The sequence below is a fragment of the Zalophus californianus genome, chromosome 10 (assembly GCF_009762305.2).
Source record: "Zalophus californianus isolate mZalCal1 chromosome 10, mZalCal1.pri.v2, whole genome shotgun sequence".
In the NCBI taxonomy this organism is placed as follows: domain Eukaryota; kingdom Metazoa; phylum Chordata; class Mammalia; order Carnivora; family Otariidae; genus Zalophus; species Zalophus californianus.
The window spans coordinates 5,458,826-5,476,682 of record NC_045604.1 but is presented as its reverse complement, the minus strand read 5'-3'; the positions used below and the strand labels follow the sequence as shown (position 1 = coordinate 5,476,682).

At 46.9% G+C, this 17,857-nt stretch overlaps 1 protein-coding gene across 3 annotated transcripts in view; it reads left to right on the top strand.

Annotated features, from left to right (window-relative positions):
• F11R (F11 receptor) overlaps positions 1-17,857 on the top strand; it is a 22,755-nt gene extending 4,898 nt beyond the window's left edge. Inside the window, exons 2-11 of one of the 3 annotated variants that reach the window (XM_027611457.2) lie at positions 13,057-13,125; positions 13,300-13,407; positions 13,589-13,735; positions 14,014-14,216; positions 14,632-14,734; positions 14,876-14,983; positions 15,201-15,213; positions 15,517-15,565; positions 15,679-15,719; positions 16,225-17,857. In XM_027611457.2, the coding sequence (XP_027467258.1) occupies positions 13,057-13,125; positions 13,300-13,407; positions 13,589-13,735; positions 14,014-14,216; positions 14,632-14,734; positions 14,876-14,983; positions 15,201-15,213; positions 15,517-15,565; positions 15,679-15,714 (836 nt within the window). In that variant the 3' untranslated portion in view covers positions 15,715-15,719; positions 16,225-17,857. Of the gene's footprint in view, positions 1-13,056; positions 13,126-13,299; positions 13,408-13,588; positions 13,736-14,013; positions 14,217-14,631; positions 14,735-14,875; positions 14,984-15,200; positions 15,214-15,516; positions 15,617-15,678 lie in introns of all 3 variants that reach the window. The other 2 variants (XM_027611456.2, XM_035722265.1) reach the window with 2 other exon arrangements.

Genomic DNA, 17,857 nt, shown 5'->3' with positions numbered 1-17,857 from the left:
AAACTGAGTAGCCTTTCGGAGCCAGAGGCCCTGGCTTTCCTCCTCATTCCACAGCTGTAGCTCCCATACAGCTGGAGGGGCCTATGAAGCTCATATGCCTAGAGGGGAAGTTTGGGTGAATTCTTAGAGAAAACCAGAGAGTCTGGCTGGCTGGCTGGTTTCCCTCCTTTTCCTTCCCTTTAAAAAAAAAAATGGAATTCAAACAAACTCAGGGTACAAAAGCAACTTAAGGAACATTCTAATAATTAACAGGATGTATAGAGGAAACAAAGGTTTCTTAATAAAGCAGTAGAAGGAAGCTTTTCTGTGGTGGGTTTGATCTGCATGTACAAGGATAGGTTGCTGGTGGGTTCTGTTAAGTCTAGACACCTTCGCCCTCTGTGACCACCTTATCATCACGGTGTGCTTCAGTGGGGGGCATGGAACACTCTTCTGGGCAAATACAGTGCTAGGAGCTGGGGAGATACAAACAACTTGGATTCTCCTCCCAACGAACTACAGACATATACTGACTAAGCAGCAAACAGCAGAGTGTGCCAGGCGCTGTCATCAAAGTACAAAATGTTTTGGGAGCATACAAGGAAAGAGATAAAGTTTTTAAAAAGATAAACTTTTATTAAATAGTATATGCTCAGTGCAGAAAAATGGGAAAACAGAAATACAGAGAAAATAAAAATCACATGTAATTCTATTATTAAGAAATAAACAGTACTTGTGTTTAATTGCAGTCTTTCCTCTATGAATAATGATATATATATGTATATATACTTTATATATATATTATGTATATGTATTTTTAAGCAAAATGTGTTTTATTTTTTTATTTATTTATTTTTTTAAGATTTTATTTATTTATTTGAGAGAGAGAGAATGAGAGATAGAGAGCACGAGAGGGAAGAGGGTCAGAGGGAGGAGCAGACTCCCTGCCGAGCAGGGAGCCCGATGTGGGACTCGATCCCGGGACTCCGGGATCATGACCTGAGCCGAAGGCAGTCGCTTAACCAACTGAGCCACCCAGGCACCCAAGCAAAATGTGTTTTAAACAACCTCCATTCTATAGTATTCTACTGCGTGGCTATATTATAATTAACTGTTCACTTTTTGTTGGACTTTTAGGTTTTCTTTTTCTTTGCTATGCTAAATAATATGAAATTGTCCCTGTACATACATCTTTAAGCTTAACCTTTGATTATTTTCTTAGACTACATTCCTAGAAGTTGGGGAGAGATTAATGTTGACTGGGGAAAGTCATAGTGGATCAAGGGGGATTTGGACAGGATCTTGAAGGTTGAGTGGGCTTTCCTTGCTTGTCTGATGGAGACGCTCTGTAGCATCATACTTTTGGAACCTCAAAATTAGGCAGACTTGGGTTAAGATTCCCTTCCCACCATGGGGTACCTGGCTGGCTCAGTCGGTAGAGTGAGACTCTTGATCTCCAGGTTGTGAGTTTGATCCCACATTGGGTGTAGAGATTACTTTAAAAAAAAAAAAAAAAAGGATTCCCTTCCCACTTTGCTGTTTATAGCTGTGTGATTTTGGGCAACTATTCTAAGCTCAGCGTTCTCATCCCAGGTGAGATGGGATTATAACAGTAGTACTGTCTCAAGCATTTTTGTGATTGGAATCTAAGGAGACGGTGCGGGTGCAGGTGGATCAGTTGGTTGAGCATCTGCCTTGGGCTCGGGTCGTGATCTCAGGGTCCTGGGATCGAGTCCCACATTGGGCTCCCCACTCAGTGAGGAGTCTGCTTTTCCCTCTCCCTCTGCCCCTCCCCACCATTCATGCGCTCTCTCTCTGTCTCTCTCTCTCTCAAATACATAAATAAAACCTTAAAAAAAAAATAGGGAGACAATGCATAGGGCACCAACCTTGATGGGAGGGCTCACTGTGCCATTTCTGCCATGACACTTGCCCACATTCAAGAGGAGGAAACCTAGACTCTACTTCAGTCCCAGTGTAAGGAAAGCATGGGGGATGAGATAAACACATAGCTCCATATGTCTATTTTGGAAAATACAATTTGCCACAGTTGTTTTATTATTCAGATACATAGTGATTTTCAAGAATTATATGCTCAGTCTTACAGATTTCTACACCACCAACTCTTCTGACATGTACGCAAGCATGTCGGGATTGGTTTAGGTATTAGTGGCTACGTCACCACCTCCCCTTCTCTTTACCCAGCTCACCTCCTCTTCCACTCCCACCCCCTTGTGCCACTCCGCCTACCTACTGTTGTCAACTACAATTATTTCCAGGTATGTGTGCTGTCACCCTTTTTCTCTCCTTGAATTTTATCAGACTCACCTGTACTCTCCAGGATCTTGATGGTATAGTAATCTCATATTTCTTTCTTTCTTTTTTTTTTAAGATTTGTTTAATTAGTCTGTCTATTTAGAGCACAAGTGGGGGGAGGGGCAGAGGAAGAGGGAAAAAGAATCTCAAGCAGACTCGATGCTGAGCAGGGAGCCGGATGTGGGGCTCCATCTCAGGACCCTGAGATCATGACCTGAGCCAAAATCAGGAGTCAGGTGCTTAACTGACTGAGCCACCCAGGCACCCCTAATCTCATATTTCTTACTTACCTGGTACCTCGTTTCACCTTTAAAGTTTTTTTTTTTTCCCCCACCTTTAAAGCTTAATCAATGTTTTTGCCTCTCCTTCCTGGCTTTGTTTTATTCTTCCTTCCTTGTGATCTGATTTTCTTTTTCCCCTTTTTCATTCCCTTTCCCCCCTCCTTCTTCTCTAAATTAAAACACTTAAGGGCGCCTGGGTGGCTCAGATGGTTAAGCGTCTGCCTTCGGCTCAGGTCATGATCCCAGGGTCCTGGGATCGAGTCCCGCATCGGGCTCCCTGCTCCTTGGGAGCCTGCTTCTCCCTCTGCCTCTCTCTCTCTCTCTCTCTGTCTCTCATGAATAAATAAATAAAATCTTTAAAAAAAAAACACTTAATACATGCTTGCTCTTTATACAAATATAGAAGATAGAAAAGAAAGGCTGCCTATGGTCTCAGATAATAGGCACAGTTGTGTGCATGGAGTCTGTTAGAGATTTTGTTATGCATATACTCAGATTATTTTTATTATTAAAAAATAGGATCATTCTACATACTGTTTTTATATTTTTGGATATATTTCTGTGCTAGTACAAATTGATCTACTTTGACCTTTGGGGTGGCCATATGTATTTTTTTTTAAGATTTTATTTATTTGAGAGAGAGACACAGAAGGAACACAGCAGGGGGAGTGGGAGAGGGAGAAGCAGGCTTCCCACGGAGCAGGGAGCCCGATGCGGGACTCGATCCCAGGACCCTGCATGACCTGAGCCGAAGGCAGACGCTTAACGACTGAGCCACCCAGGCGCCCCTATATGTACCACATATTCTTTATCCATTCATTCATTGATGGACACCTAGATTGTTTCCCTATCTTGGCAATTGTAAATAATACTGCAGTCAACATAGGGGTGCGTGTATCTTTTTGAAGTAGTGGTTTTATTTTCTTCAGATAGACACCCAGTAGTAGAATTGCTGGATCATATGGTAGTTCTGTTTTTACTTTCTTAAGGAACCCCCATACTATTTTCCATGGTGGCTGTACCAGTTTGCGTTCCTTCCAGCAGTGCACAGATACTCCCTTTACTCTACGTCCTTACCAACACTTGTTACTTCTTGTCTTTTTGATAATAACGGGAAGCGACATTTCATTGTGGTTTTGATTTGCATTTCCCTGATGACGAATGATGTTGAGCATCTTTTCATGTGCCTGCTGGCTGTATCTATGTCTTTGGAAAAACATCTATTCAGATCTCTGCCCAGAGATTTTTAATTGCATTGTTTGGGTTTTTTTGCTGTTAATTTGTGAGTTCTTTATATGTTCTCAATTTTTTGGATATTAATCCTTAGATTGATTTATTAGATATTAGAATTAGATATGCGATTTGCAAGATAGTTTTCTCCCATTCAGTGGGTTGCCTTTTCATTTTGATGATGGTTTCCTTTGCTGTGCAGAATGTTGATTCTTTCACTATGTGGAAATGTCATCATAATTACCTAAGTCAGGCTGTAGTCATTGGGGATTCAGCCAGAACGCCCACTGCTGAAGTTCCACTCCGACCTGTGTGTTCATCCACCTGGGCCGCCATCACAAAATGTCACAGACTGGGGCTTAAACAAAAGTAATTTATTTTCTTTTTAATTTGCAAAGATTTTTAATGAAAAAAAATTTTTTTAAAGATTTGATTTATTTATGAGAGAGAGAGGGTATGAGCTGGGAGAGGGGCAGAGGAAGAGGGAGAAACAGACTCTACTGAGCTCGAGCTGGATGCGGAGCTCAATCCCAGGACCCCGGGATCATGACCTGAGCTGAAGTCAGATGCTTAACCGACTGAGCCACCCAGGCGCCCCAACAGTGATTTCTTTTCTCACAGTTCTGCAGGCTGGAAGTTCAAGAGCACAGTGCTGATGGGGGGTCGGTCTCCTGTGAAGCCACACTGTTGGGCTTGTCCTTTCTGCAGGAGCACAGTTGGTGTCTCTCTGTATAAAGGACACCAGTCAGACTGGATTAGGGCATGTCCTAAGGGCCTTATTTTAACATCATTACCTTGTGGAAGGCCATGTCTCCAAATACAGTCACATTTTGAGGTACTGGGGTTTAGGGGGAACACAATTCAGTCCATAACAAGTATAAACCATTTTGAAGATTACCCCTGCAAAAAGGGCAATGCTTTGATCAGTCTCCTCCTAAGCTGACCTGGGCCTACTTGGAGTCTCTTGGTTGTTCTTGTGGTCATGAAGAGAGTGGGGGTGTTTTAGATGGATTCACATCTTTCCCCCACTTTCTGCTGCTGTTTTTTTTTTTTTTTTAAGATTTTATTTGTTTGAGAGAGAGAGAGCACATGAGAGGGGGGAGGGTCAGAGGGAGAAGCCGACTCCCTGCTGAGCAGGGAGCCCGAAGCGGGACTTGATCCTGGGACTCCAGGACCATGACCTGAGCCGAAGGCAGTCGCTTAACCACCTGAGCCACCAGGCGCCCATCTGCTGCTGTTTTATTTTATTTTTTATTATTTTTTTAAAAAAGATTTGTTTATTTGAGAGAGTGAGCACGAGCATGCATGAGTGGGGGGAGGGGCAGAGGGAGAGAATCCAAGCGGACTCCCCGCTGAGGGCAGAGCCTGCCTCAGGGCTTGATCTCCCAGGTTGTGAGATCAGCACCTGAGCCGAAATCACGAGTTGGATGCTTTTTTTTTTTTTTTTTAAGAACTTATTTATTTATTAGAGAGCACAAATAGGGGAAGGGCAGAGGGAGAGGGGGAAGCAGGCTCCTGGCTGAGCAGGGAAACCGAGCCCGATGCAGGGCTGGAGCCTGACGCAGGGCTGGATCCCAGGACCCTGGGATCATGACCAGAGCCGAAGGCAGACACTTGACTGACTGAGCCCCCCGGGCGCCCCTCTGCTGCTGTTGTAGAGCTTGCATCAAAAACCTCTGGGCGCTTCCACGTTTGTCTGTGCACACCTCCGGGGATGCAGAAAAGCAGCCTCTACCTTTGTGTGTGCAGACACCTGCAGACATGCTGCAGCCCCAGGGGCAGAAATCAATCCCTATTGCAAAATGACTGTTGGAAATTGCCCATGTGCAGAGAAGTTTCATTCTGTTTCAAAACTATGAAATTTAAAAAACACTTAATTTTGGGGGCACCTGGAGGGCTCAGTCGGTGGAGTGTATGACTCTTGATCTCCACATTGGGTGTGGAGATTACTTAAAAATAAATCTTAGAAAAAAACCACTTAATTTTTAAGTTCTGAAGCTAAGTTTGGGGAAAAGATTAATGGAGGGGCACCTGGGTGGCTCAGTTGGGGTCCTGGGATCAAGCCCTGAACTGGGGCTCCCTGCTCAGTGGGGAGTCTGCTTCCCCCCACAACACACACATAAATAAATATAATATAAATAAAATCTTTAACAAAAGAAAAACATCAATGGAATAGTCATCTTTCCCCCGCCCCCTGAAAATAGAACAGTTTATTAAAATTTTAAAAAGATTTAACTATGGATCAAGTTTGGTTTTTCTTCATCTGGGCGGGCCCCGTGTGCCAGTTTGAAAAATGGGCTTATCTTTGTAGATAAACTTTAAACAAGTAGATGTTGTAGTGAATGGTCTGCTATGACCTAATTTGTTAAGACTCTATGTTGTTCAATGTCAACTCGTACCAGGCATTATGCTAAAGTGCTGAGTACTCAGAATAATAAATAACACATGGTCCCTGCTCCCTGGGGGTTTACTGTCTGGTAGGGGAGACATACCCGTGCACAGATGATGTCATTGTAATGTGGGCAGTGCTTTGCCCCTGTTTTGCATGGGGTAGTTAAAGCCTAGGAAAGAGGTCTGAAGCCGGCTCTGGTAGGATTGGGGGTGGGTGGGTCATTTCTTGGAAAATAATGTGGATGCATAGCTGCTGACCAGATGAAGAAAGAGGGGAAAGGGTGCTCCACAGAGCTGGAATAGCAGGAGCAAAGTAGAGGTTGTGAAACTGCTCTTTGCTGGGAGTTTTAAGGAGTCTGTACTGCTAGAGGATAAACTGCAAGAGTAGAAAGGCTTATCAGAGGGTTGTCTGGGTGAAGAATTTGGATTTTATCTGAGAGGCAACGTGGAATCCTTGAAAACTAGAAGCAAGTGTTAGATGTGCATTTTTAGGAAGGCTGTATGGTATCAAGCTGCCTTGGTTTGAATCTGCACCACCGCTTTAGCTGCTCTGGGCCTCAGTTTCCCTGTGTAGAAAATAGAGATTATAGGGGCTCCTGGGTGGCTCAGTTGGTTAATCGGCTGACTCTTGGTTTTGGCTCAAGTCGTGATCTCAGGGTCTTAGGATCAATCCCCAAATTGGGCTCCACACTCAGCGGAGAGTCTGCTTGAGATTCTCTCTCGCTCTCTCAAATAAATCAATCTTTAAAAAAAAAAAATAAAGATGATAATAACAGTATTACCCAACTCCTAAGGGTCTTGTAGGGATAAATGACGGTCCATGTAGTATGCTTGTAGCAGTGCCTGGCACATGGTAAGCACTCAATAAATATTAGCTCTTCCTCCGGCAGTGGGATGGAGGATGGATTTGCGTGGGTCAAGATTAAACAAGACAGAGAAAACAAGTGTAATTGAGTGACTAGTTGCAATTCTGCCGATGATGATGGTACTAAAAAGTGGTGGCCAAAATTGGAGGAACATTTGGGAAGTGACGTGTAACGCTTGCTGTTTGATTGACAGGAGTGAGGGAGAGGTGATGACTGTGGGAAGCCTTCTGGTTTGAGTGAGCAAGTACATGGTGGTACCACCAACCTGGAGACGGGAGCAGGAGGGGGTGTGTGGAGTCCTGGTGGAGAGGACACAAGGAGGCTCAGCCATAGGCATCTGCAGCTCTGGTGGGAGGCAGGGACTGGAGCTGGCCCTCGGTGGGTGCAGATGAATTTCGGGCTGTGTTTGAGATTTCCCAGAGAGAATGTGGAAAGGAAAGAAGGCCTGAGATGAAATGCTGGGGATCACTCGTATTAAGGGATTGACAGAGGAAGCAAGGTTCAAAAAGGAGAATGGTCCCCAGGGGTGGCACACAGAAACCTAAGGGCGGAGTGACTTCTTCTTTTTTTTTTTTTTTTTTTAAACATTTTATTTATTTATTTACTTTGAGAGAGAGCGAGCAAGCAGGGGGAGGGGGAGGGGGAGAGGGAGAGAGAGAATCTCAAGAAGACTACACACAGAGCACAGAGCCTGATGCGGGGCTCCATCTCACAACCCTGAGATCATGATCTGAACTAAGGTCAAGAGTCGGGTGCTCAGCCGACTGAGCTGCCCAGGTGCTCCCAGAGTGACTTCTGAGGAAGGGAACCGTCTGCAGGGCCTGGCGTCTTAAAGAGGCCACTGAAGGGAACTGAAAAATCAAATTGTGGATATCCTTAATTCTAAGACTACTTCAGTGTTTTGTAAATTGGGTTGCAACTTAAAGCCTAGGTATACATTTAATATGATGTCCCCCCAAGCAGCTATTATTAAATCGATGTATATCATATAATCAGGGCATCTTAGAATTGAGAGATGCACTATCTGGTGATGTTGGTAAAAGCAATTTTAATTCCAAGGTGAGAGCCAAAGATCTACTGAATGAGTGTGTTGGGCTGAAAACACTGAGGAGTCCTATGGAGTACAAGATTGAAGGCAGGCTTTCTGTACATGAAAGGGCCAAAAATCTCTTGATGCCTTTGACTTTGTGGCTTTTCTTACTGTGAACTTAGAGTAAATCAAATGTCACCGTGAAAAGGATGAATTTTCCTTCTATTTTGGTTTACCACATGCATTAGCGGGACATCTGTGTATGTGTACAGTGAGCCAAGTATAGGTCCAAGCTTCAGGGCAAAGGGGTGGGGCATGATGAGGCAAGGGAAATACAAAATAGTTGAGGACAATGGGCAGGGAGTCTGTGGGTGTCCTGAGGGAGATAGGGTGCAGTGAGGGAAAGCCCTCCACTCTGCTTCTCTATCTATGAAAGTTCTAGAAAAGAGGTAGCCTTTCCAAGGCAGATACCATGAGAGAGGACAGGTGGTTTGGTGGGCTGGGATATAAGCATTTTTCAGGCAGAGTTTATATTTATTTATATATGTCTTATTGAAGAAAATTTTGAAGTCAGAAAAATGAGTGTGTACAGAAGGACCTATGGGCAGATGATGATAATTATAATAATAGGAGAAGATATAATAGTTATTTGGTGCTTCCTGTTATAGGCACTTTATTTGTATTAGCTTGTTTGACTCTCAACCCCAGGCCTTTGATGTAGAAACTGTTATTATCCCCATTTGACAGATAGGTGAACCGAGGTTCAGAGTGGCTAAGGTAGCTTGCCCAGGTCACTCAGCCTAGGAGGTACCAGAGCTGGGATTTGAGTCAGGCAGCTTGGTTCCAGAGGCTTGTTCAGGAGGGACGGGGAATGTGGGCCGTGATGGTGAGGTGTCAAGGAGGGCGTGCTTGTGAGGCCGGGCTCGACACGTGCAGGGACTCGCGAGCACAGTAGAGCTTGAGTATTGGCCATCAGGCCACAGGTGGTCAGCCGAGATCCTGGGCTGGGATGGCACTGGGGGCTAGACCCTGTGTTTTAAACGGGAGAAGGCTGGACTAGGCAACAGAGGTCAGGACTTCTGAGGAGCCGGGGAGGATGGCTGTAGCCCAGGACGTTTGTGTGTGTATGTGATGTGATTCCTGAATGTTCTATTTATTTTTTATTTTTTAAATTCTTCTTTTTAAAGATTTATTTATTTGTTTAAGAGGGGGAGAGAGACAGACAGTGTGAGCAGGGGAGGGGCAGGGAGAGGGGGAGAGAGAATCTCCAGCAGACTCCCCACTGAGTGCAGAGCCCTAATGCAGAACTCAATCCCATGACCCTGAGATGATGACCTGAGCCAAAATCAAGAGTTAGATGCTTAACCAACTGAGCCATGCAGGCACACCCTGAAGATTTAATTTTAATTAAAAAAATATATATGTGTGTGTATGTATATACATATCTATTTTTTTAAGTAATCTCTACACCCAACATGGGGCTCGAACTTTAAACCCTGAGATCAAGAGTTGCATGCTTTACTGACTGAGCCAGCTGGGTGCCCCTATTCTTGAATGTTCTAGATCTGAAGGTCTGAGAGGTCTCAAAAGAACTTGAGCAAAAGAAGTGATGCAGAAACAATCCCCAAATTCATATGCTGTGATTTCTTTTTTGGTGGCCCTTTATTTCAGACAATAGTATTTAGTTTAATTAGAAGCTATTCTTTATTTGGGTCGTGTCATAGGTTGGATTCTAAGGAAGCTGACTCTGAGGTGTCAATTATCGTACCGAGACATTTATTAGGGAGTGCTCTTGGGGTCCACACCTGGGGAAGGGAAAAAAGAGTAGGGTGGGATGGAGGGGGAAGTTGAGTTGCATTGTAGCCTCAGCCTGTGCCCCAGGGGAGCTTTGGGGCAGGAATAGCCTTTCTGTGTTGTCCCAAGTTGGGGGTTGGGGCATTCGGGCAGTAGAGCTGGGGCTCCCTGGAGCTGCCTTCCTCCTCTCATTCATTGGTGAGGCAGTAGATACCAGCTGCCCCTGCCCCATGTGGAAGGCATGCCCCTCTGCCTGTCCTCAAAAGGGCTGATAGCTTAGGGCCTTCATCTGGCAGAAGTCCCAGCAGCTGGAAAACAAGTCCTTCATTCCTGCAGGGAGGTCAGGCTTGAGCATCACACTGCACATCACAGGTAGCAAGTTGTAAAATTTGAGGATCTTAAAAAAACCGAGTTCCCCTCATCAAAGCAGAGAAAGCCGACTGGGGCAAAAATCAAAGCATTTCATTATCAGCTTTCATTTCATTCCCCATAACAGCTGAGTAAGAGATGTCCAAGTGCTCAGTTTTCAACTAAGTGAGGGCTATTTGATTTAATTTCTTATCGGTTATTACGTTTGGTTATAAATTTGACATTAAAATGTAATGCCAGATATACAGATACAATGTAGTAGAAATAATTCACAGGTAAAATGGACCTGACTTTTATTTATTTTTTATTTTTTATTTTTTAAAGATTTTATTTTATTTATTCATGAGAGGCAGAGGGAGAGAGAGAGAGAAGCAGAGGGAGAAGCAGGCTCCCAAGGAGCAGGGATCCCGATGCGGGACTCGATCCCAGGACCCCGGGATCATGACCTGAGCCGAAGGCAGACGCCCAACCATCTGAGCCACCCAGGTGCCCCTGGACCTGACTTTTAAAAGAACGACATTTAGGGGCGCCTGGGTGGCTCAGTTGGTTAAGCGACTGCCTTCGGCTCAGGTCATGAGCCCGGAGTCCTGGGATCGAGTCCCGCATCAGGCTCCTGGCTCAGCGAGGAGCCTGCTTCTCCCTCTGACCCTCTCCCCTCTCCCCTCTCATGCTGTTTCTCTCTCTCTCTCTCTCTCTCAAATAAATAAATAAAATCTTTAAAAATAAATAAATAAAAGAACGACATTTATTACATAGTCTTTCCCCCATTGAATCATGGTTTTTCTGAGAAACAGCATGGCTTATAAAAGTATGGTATAAAAAGGGGAAAGGGGGCACCTAGGTGGCTCAGGCGGTTAAGCATTAGACTCTTGGTTTCAGCTCGGGTCATGACCTCAGGGTCGTGAGATCGAACCCCCACATCAGGCTCCCAGCTCAGCTTGGAGTTTGCTTGTCCATTCCTGTCTGCTCCTTCCCCCGGCTCTCACTCTTTCTCTCATAAATAAAAAATAAAAATAAGTCTTTAAAAAATAAGATAGAAAAGGGAAAAAAGAGGGTGTAAGGGGAGGCTGTGTGCTAATCTGAGCTCTGCCATTTCATAGCTATGAAAACATGGGCTAGACACTTAATTTTCTCATATGTAAAATGGGAGAGAGAATATTTATCTGGACTAATTTACAGTGTTGTGTCAAATTGAGATAAATGTGTAAAAGTACTTTTAAAATTGTATTTATTTATTTTTAAAGATTTTATTTATTTATTTGTTAGAGAGAGCGCACAAGCAGGCAGAGGGAGTAGATTCCTTGCTGAGCAGGGAACCCGACGCGGGTGAGGCTCAATCCCAGGACCCTGGGATCGTGACCTGAGCCAAAGGCAGATGCTTAACCAACTGAGCTACCAGGTGCCCCAGTATAAAAGTACTCTTTAAATACTAATGCCAACACAAAAACAAAAACTCTCAAGGACTTTAGAGAACATCAAGCTCAAACCTTTCATGTTTCAGATGAGAAAAGGGAGCCTCAAGACCATATTCAGTTCTGTGAGTAATTACATAAAGCAAAAATGTGCTTGCATTAATCTAAGGAAGACGGGACTCTTAGAAGGGTAAAGAAAGCACACTTGGTGAATTTGAGCGTGGAAAACACGAATGGGGGTGACTGTGCACGTGCAGGTTTGCAGCGGAGTCTGGGTCTCCCAGAGTCCCGTCACTGGTGCCTACTGTCGAATGCTGGATCCTCCTGCCCACCCAGCGCTGCCCTCAGTCAGTTAGCCCTGCCTTCCCTCACCCAGCTCTTCACCCCCAGTACCCACCACCTCTTCCTTTCCTTTTCCACTGGGCAGGGGGAGAGTTTCGGGAGAGGATCTAGCGCAGTTCTGGCTAGAGCCCGGGCTCCCTCTCAGACCCAGCTGTGTGATCGTAGGCACGGTTCTTTCCCTCTCATTGGCTTGGTTCCTCATGGAAAACTGGGGTAATGACACTTGTCCTGCTGATCTGTCGTGCTTGTTTCAAGGATCAAACGACCTAATGTATGTGAAAACACTTTAAAAAACACAAAATGCCCTACAAATGTCGAGTGTTGTTATTATCCTCATAATTGCTCCTCCCCTGCCTCCCTCCTGCCTCCCTGCCTCCCTCCCTCCCTCCCTGCCTCCTGGCCTCCAGCTTTGCTGGCTTCCTGCCAGGAGTGTCTGACAAGTGGTTGCAATTAATTATTTGTTGAGAAGCTTTCTCTGAACCATGAAATGTCATTTGGGAAGCTGTTCTTGGACTAGTAGGAGTCTAATTAGATTATTGGGAGTTGCAGGGGCACCTGGGCGGCTCAGTAGGTGAAGTGTCTACCTTTGGCTCAGGTCATGATCTCAGGGTCCTGGGATCGAGTCCCACATCGGGTTCCTTGCTCAGTGGGGAGCCTGCTTCTCCCTCTTTCTCTGCAGCTATCCCTGCTTGTGCTTGGTCTCTCTCTCTCTCAAATCAATCAATAAATAAAATCTTTAAAAAAATTAAAAATTAAAAAAAGATTATTGGGAGTTGCAGAGGGAAACATAAAAAGGGAAAGAAATTACATTTGAAAGAAATATTTTATTTCCGTTGATAATGGAAGTATTGGCCTGCAATTGTGGCAAAAAGCATTTAAAGAAAATATTTAAGATATTGGTGAGGGGGTCTGAGACCCAGGAGGACCTTGGATCTCCTGAATCTCTTCACCTTGAAGAAGGTGTGGGAGGAGCCCAGCCTCAGGTGCTCCATCAGCGGGAATGCTCTTCTGTCCCCTCCTGATGGGTCCGCCTCTGTCCTCCTCAGGCTCCCTGGCGTGGGGCAAGGGTTCAGTATACACTTCGGAACCTGAAGTCCGAGTTGCTGAGAACAAACGTGAGTGCCGGGCAGCTGTGGGGGTGGGGTGGGGGGGTGTCTGGGGCTGGCAGGAGCAGGTGCAGGGCCCCCGGGGACTTGGAGAGCGTCCAGCACAGACTGCGGTTGGGGGCCACGTCCCCTTTCCCGTTTGCTGCTGCACCTTCCCCCGGTTTCTTTCTGTCCTGTCTGCAGCTGCCAAGTTGTCCTGCTCCTACTCCAGCTTCTCGTCTCCCCGTGTGGAGTGGAAGTTTGCCCAAGGTGACATCACCAGCCTTGTTTGCTATAACAACAAGATCACGGGTGAGTTGCTCCCTGCCTTCCTGATGGCCTCGGTCGTGGAGGGATTGCTGCGCCTGGATTCCAGGGGAGAGGTGCAGCCGGGGGCTCCGGTCCCGTGGACTTCCCGTGGCCTCTCCTGCCACCATCCCCAGCTTCTCTTAGGCCCCAGCTCATTCAGCCCCTCCTCCTTCTCTCCTGGTAGCTTCCTATGAGGACCGAGTTACCTTCTCACATAGTGGCATCACTTTCCACTCTGTGACCCGGAAAGACACGGGGATGTATACGTGTATGGTCTCTGAGGAAGGCGGCAACACCTATGGGGAGGTCACCGTCAAGCTCATTGTGCTTGGTATGTGCTGTACTTTTTCTGTGTGGTCTTGGCATTCCTTGCTTCCCTAAACCCTCACAGGCTCTGCCAAGCTTTGGAGCTCACTGACGGTGAGAACACTCACGGGTGGGGGGATTCAGAGTCACGGTGCCGGCAGAGAGGGGATGCGGCCCTGGGTAGGGGGAAGCTGAGGGCATGGTGAAGGATAGAGGCTAGAGCTGATGGATGGCACTGTCCGCAACTTAGCCTCTAGGCAGCGCTCTCTGACCTTGTGCTCAGCCCCTTCTGTCCCTTCACAGTGCCTCCATCCAAGCCTACGGTCAACATCCCCTCCTCTGCCACCATTGGGAGTCGGGCAGTGCTGACCTGCTCTGAGAAAGACGGCTCTCCCCCTTCTGAATTCTACTGGTTCAAGGACGGGGTCCTGATGCCTACAGAACCCAAGAGCAACCGTGCCTTCAGCAACTCTTCCTATAGCCTGAATCACAAGACAGGGGAGCTGGTAGGGATGGGGTAGCAAGGAAAGGTGTGGGGGGCACAGTTATAGAACCCTTCAAGGTGGGGAAGAAGAACAGCAACAAGGTGAACTTGGCATCAGGGTCAGGAGACAAAAGATGGGTACTTGGACACTTACCAGGATGAGCATTGCATAATATATAGAACTGTTGAATCACTGTGTTGTACACCTGAGAGTAACGTAATATCATATGTCAACTCTAGTGCAATTAAAAAACAAAAATAGGGGGGCGCCTGGCTGACTCAGTCGGTGGAGCGTGCGACCCTTGGTCTCGGGGTTCTGAGTTCAAGCTCCATGTTGGGCGTAGAACTTACTTAAAAAACAAACAAAACAAAACAAAAAACCAAGAATAAGTACTTGGCTTTTTCAGGCAGGAAGCCAACTGTTTTCTTCCCTCCAGGTCTTCGATCCCGTGTCAGCCTCGGATACTGGAGAATACACTTGTCAGGCACAGAATGGGTATGGGGCCCCCATGAAGTCAGATGCTGTGCACATGGAAGCTGGTGAGCAAGGGTGTGTGGAGCAGGGGCTCGAGCTCAGGCCTGGGGTGGGGATTGGGGTCTGCTTTGCATCCTGGCTTTGGTGGCAGTGTCAGCGGTGTGAGTGAGCCTTCAGGGCACTGACCTCTCGTTTGTGTCTCCTAGCGGAGTTGAATGTGGGGGGCATCGTGGCAGCTGTGCTCGTCACACTCATTCTCCTTGGATTCTTGATTTTGGGCATCTGGTTCGCCCATAGACGAGGCTACTTTGACAGTGAGTATTGGCCCTCAAAGGCTCTCCTTTTTATCGTCCCCCTTTCAGGTCATGGTTCTTGGGTGCCATGTGAGTACTGACCTGATAGTGAGCCCACATGTGCGGGGTTATCTCCCGGGTGAGCGCCACCTACCTGCTGCATGCTGTCCCCCCGCCCTTCTGTGCCCAGCTCTCTTCTGCCCTACTCACAGTCACGGTCCCGTTTCTTCTCTTTTAGGAACAAAGAAAGGGTGAGTGAGGCGCTGTCCTGGGGATCTCTGGGCCTGAAAACATGGATGCCTGTGGTTTGAAGCTGAGATGGGCCCAGGGGAAGGGGCTGGAGGTGGAGGCAGCCCTGGTTGGGCGGACATCCGGGTTTCTACCTCTCCCTGTTCCTTGTGGCCTTGCGTTTGTCCTATCTCCCTCCACCCACACGCCCCTGCTGAGAACTCTGTGCTTCTGTAAAGCTCTCAGTCCCACCTCTAGAGTTGGCAGGCAGGGGCTGAGGAGAGCACCAGGGGACTGAGCATCTCTGTCTTCTGACTTGTCTGCAGGACCTCGAGCAAGAAGGTGATTTACAGCCAGCCCACTGCTCGCAGTGAAGTGAGTGCGCTACCCCGGGACGAGGAGGGGGCTTCTAGCCTGTGTCTACAGGTATGGGAGATGATCAGCTAAAGAAGAAGATAGAGTTGACTTGGGCATTTTTATTTCCCCAGGGGGATTTCAGGCAGACCTCGTCATTCCTGGTGTGACCCAGGTCCGGCTCATACCCTGTCCTCTGTGCTTGCCTTACGCCGGCGCTGCCAGACTCTGGCCCGTGATGTCTGTACTCCCACAGGATGCCTTATGTGTCTTCTAGCCCCCACAGGGGTCCCCACTTTGATTTTAGTTAGGATGTGTTTTTTTTTTTTGTTTTGTTTTTTACAACATCGGCTGTGTACCCCTTCATCCTGCATCCCTCCCCTCCTTTCCCCCCACTGCTGAGTGGCCGGGGACTTGTTTAAAGCTTTCCTTCCCCACCCCTATGAGGGATCAGGCGGGAGTCCTGATTGACGCCCGTTGACTTCCTTCCAAGTAGGCGACAACAGTGGTGGGCATCATGCCCCCTGTGTGTCGTGGCCCGCTAGTAGCGATCTTGAGCTTATCCCTCGGCCCTTTCCTCCCAGGCTAAGGAGGTATTGGCTGTTTCAGAGTGGGGACTGGACACCAAGCAGCTGAAAAGGTTGTTTGGTGACAACACCGAGTCTCTCCTGCCTCTGCAGCCCACTTAGTTCTGTCTTCCCATGGGAAGTGCCACTGGGATCCTCTTACACCGTCCTAAACACAAGAAGACCGACACCAGCTGTGTCTAGGAAAACCCAGGAGCTTTGGTTATGGAGAGCATAGTGAGCTTTCATGGGACATGGAGCAGAAGAGTTTTTAAAACCACTGATCTAAAGAAAAGGAAGCTGGAGCTGGTAGCCATCACCCTTGGCTGGAGCAACTGGATGGACGCTGTTGAGACGTCTGCAGGGCTGTGGGAATGTGTGTAGTAGTCTTAGCTCTTTGCCGAGCGTGTGTGTGTGTGTGTGTGTGTGTGTGTGTGTGTGTGTGTGTGTGTGTGTGAGCTCCACTGAAACCGGTGTGTGTTGGAGGGCTTCTTAGCTCTTCAGTGAGATTTTGTTGGTGTGTGTTTGTGTGTAGCTGGATGTTGCTGGAAATAAAAACTTGGTTTGTCAAAGCTTCTTGTTGTGGGAAGTGGGGCAAATGAGGTTCCTGGGCTCCTTTGTACAAACAAGAAGCTGCCTGAGGCCCCATTTCCGTGCAACCTGGGTTGGTCCTGGCTCCCTGTCCCACCCCTTCCTGGTTCCTGTCTCAAGGTGGAGCGCCGGAGCATTGGACCCTCATTCTATAGAGCCCTCTCGTGGCAGGAGGAGAGCCTTCTGGAGGAGTGCCAACCCCCTCCCCCCCACCGAAGCTGAGGCTGTGCTCTGGGGTTCTGCTTGGTCTGATCCACCAAGTGAGAGGAGAAAGTGCCCACCCTCCCACCTCTGCCAAAACAGATGCATTAATAGGACTTCTCTGAGGTTGTGGGCAAAGTGCTCTGGAGCCTGAGGCAGGAGGGTTCCTCAAACCCTTTAGAGAACTCCTTCAGTAGTAGTTGAAAGTAGTAATTACTACTTTATTTAAGTGGGGTAGGGGTAGAGGGGCGTGCTGTCTAAGGAAAAGACAGTTTGAGACCAGGCTGTGAAGCCGTCTGCATGGGAGTGAGCAGCAGTAAGCAAGGTGGGCCTGCCTTTCATTGCTTTCCCCTGTCTCTCTGGACCCTTTTTTGCCCCTAGGTTTCTGTTTCCCCATCTACCACAGTCCCCCAGTGTATTTATTAACTAGTAAGAGGGCAAATAAGGGGTTTTCTAGGGCTGATTTTGCTTATTTCTTTCTGTGGAGGATGCTGAGCCCCACTTTGCCATGTTTTATTCCCTTATCTGGAAATCCCTAACAGAATTGTTTTATCAAGAATCCAAAAGGAAAAACAAAGCCAACCAAACCATCAGTTAAGGGTCATGCACCAATAAAAAAACAAATATTCCAGATGGAAATAATGAAACAATAAAAGTAGAGATTATGAAACGGTTCAGTAAGAATGAGATTTTAAAAAAAGTATGTTTCAGCTTTGTATCCTACTTGGGAGATGGGGTGGGAGGGACGTAGAGAAAACACCACAAGGAAGCAGAGGTGATTCATTGTTCAAGTCTGAGGTGAATGGTTCCTCACTCTCTCAGTCACATGTGAGTAGGAGGCATTTATTACCAGCCTTGGAATTTACCACAGCCCCTTTGAGTTGGAAAACACCTTGTCTGTTTTCATTTTGAAATGTCAAAACTCATTTTTGTAATAAACGTTTATTTTTCACAT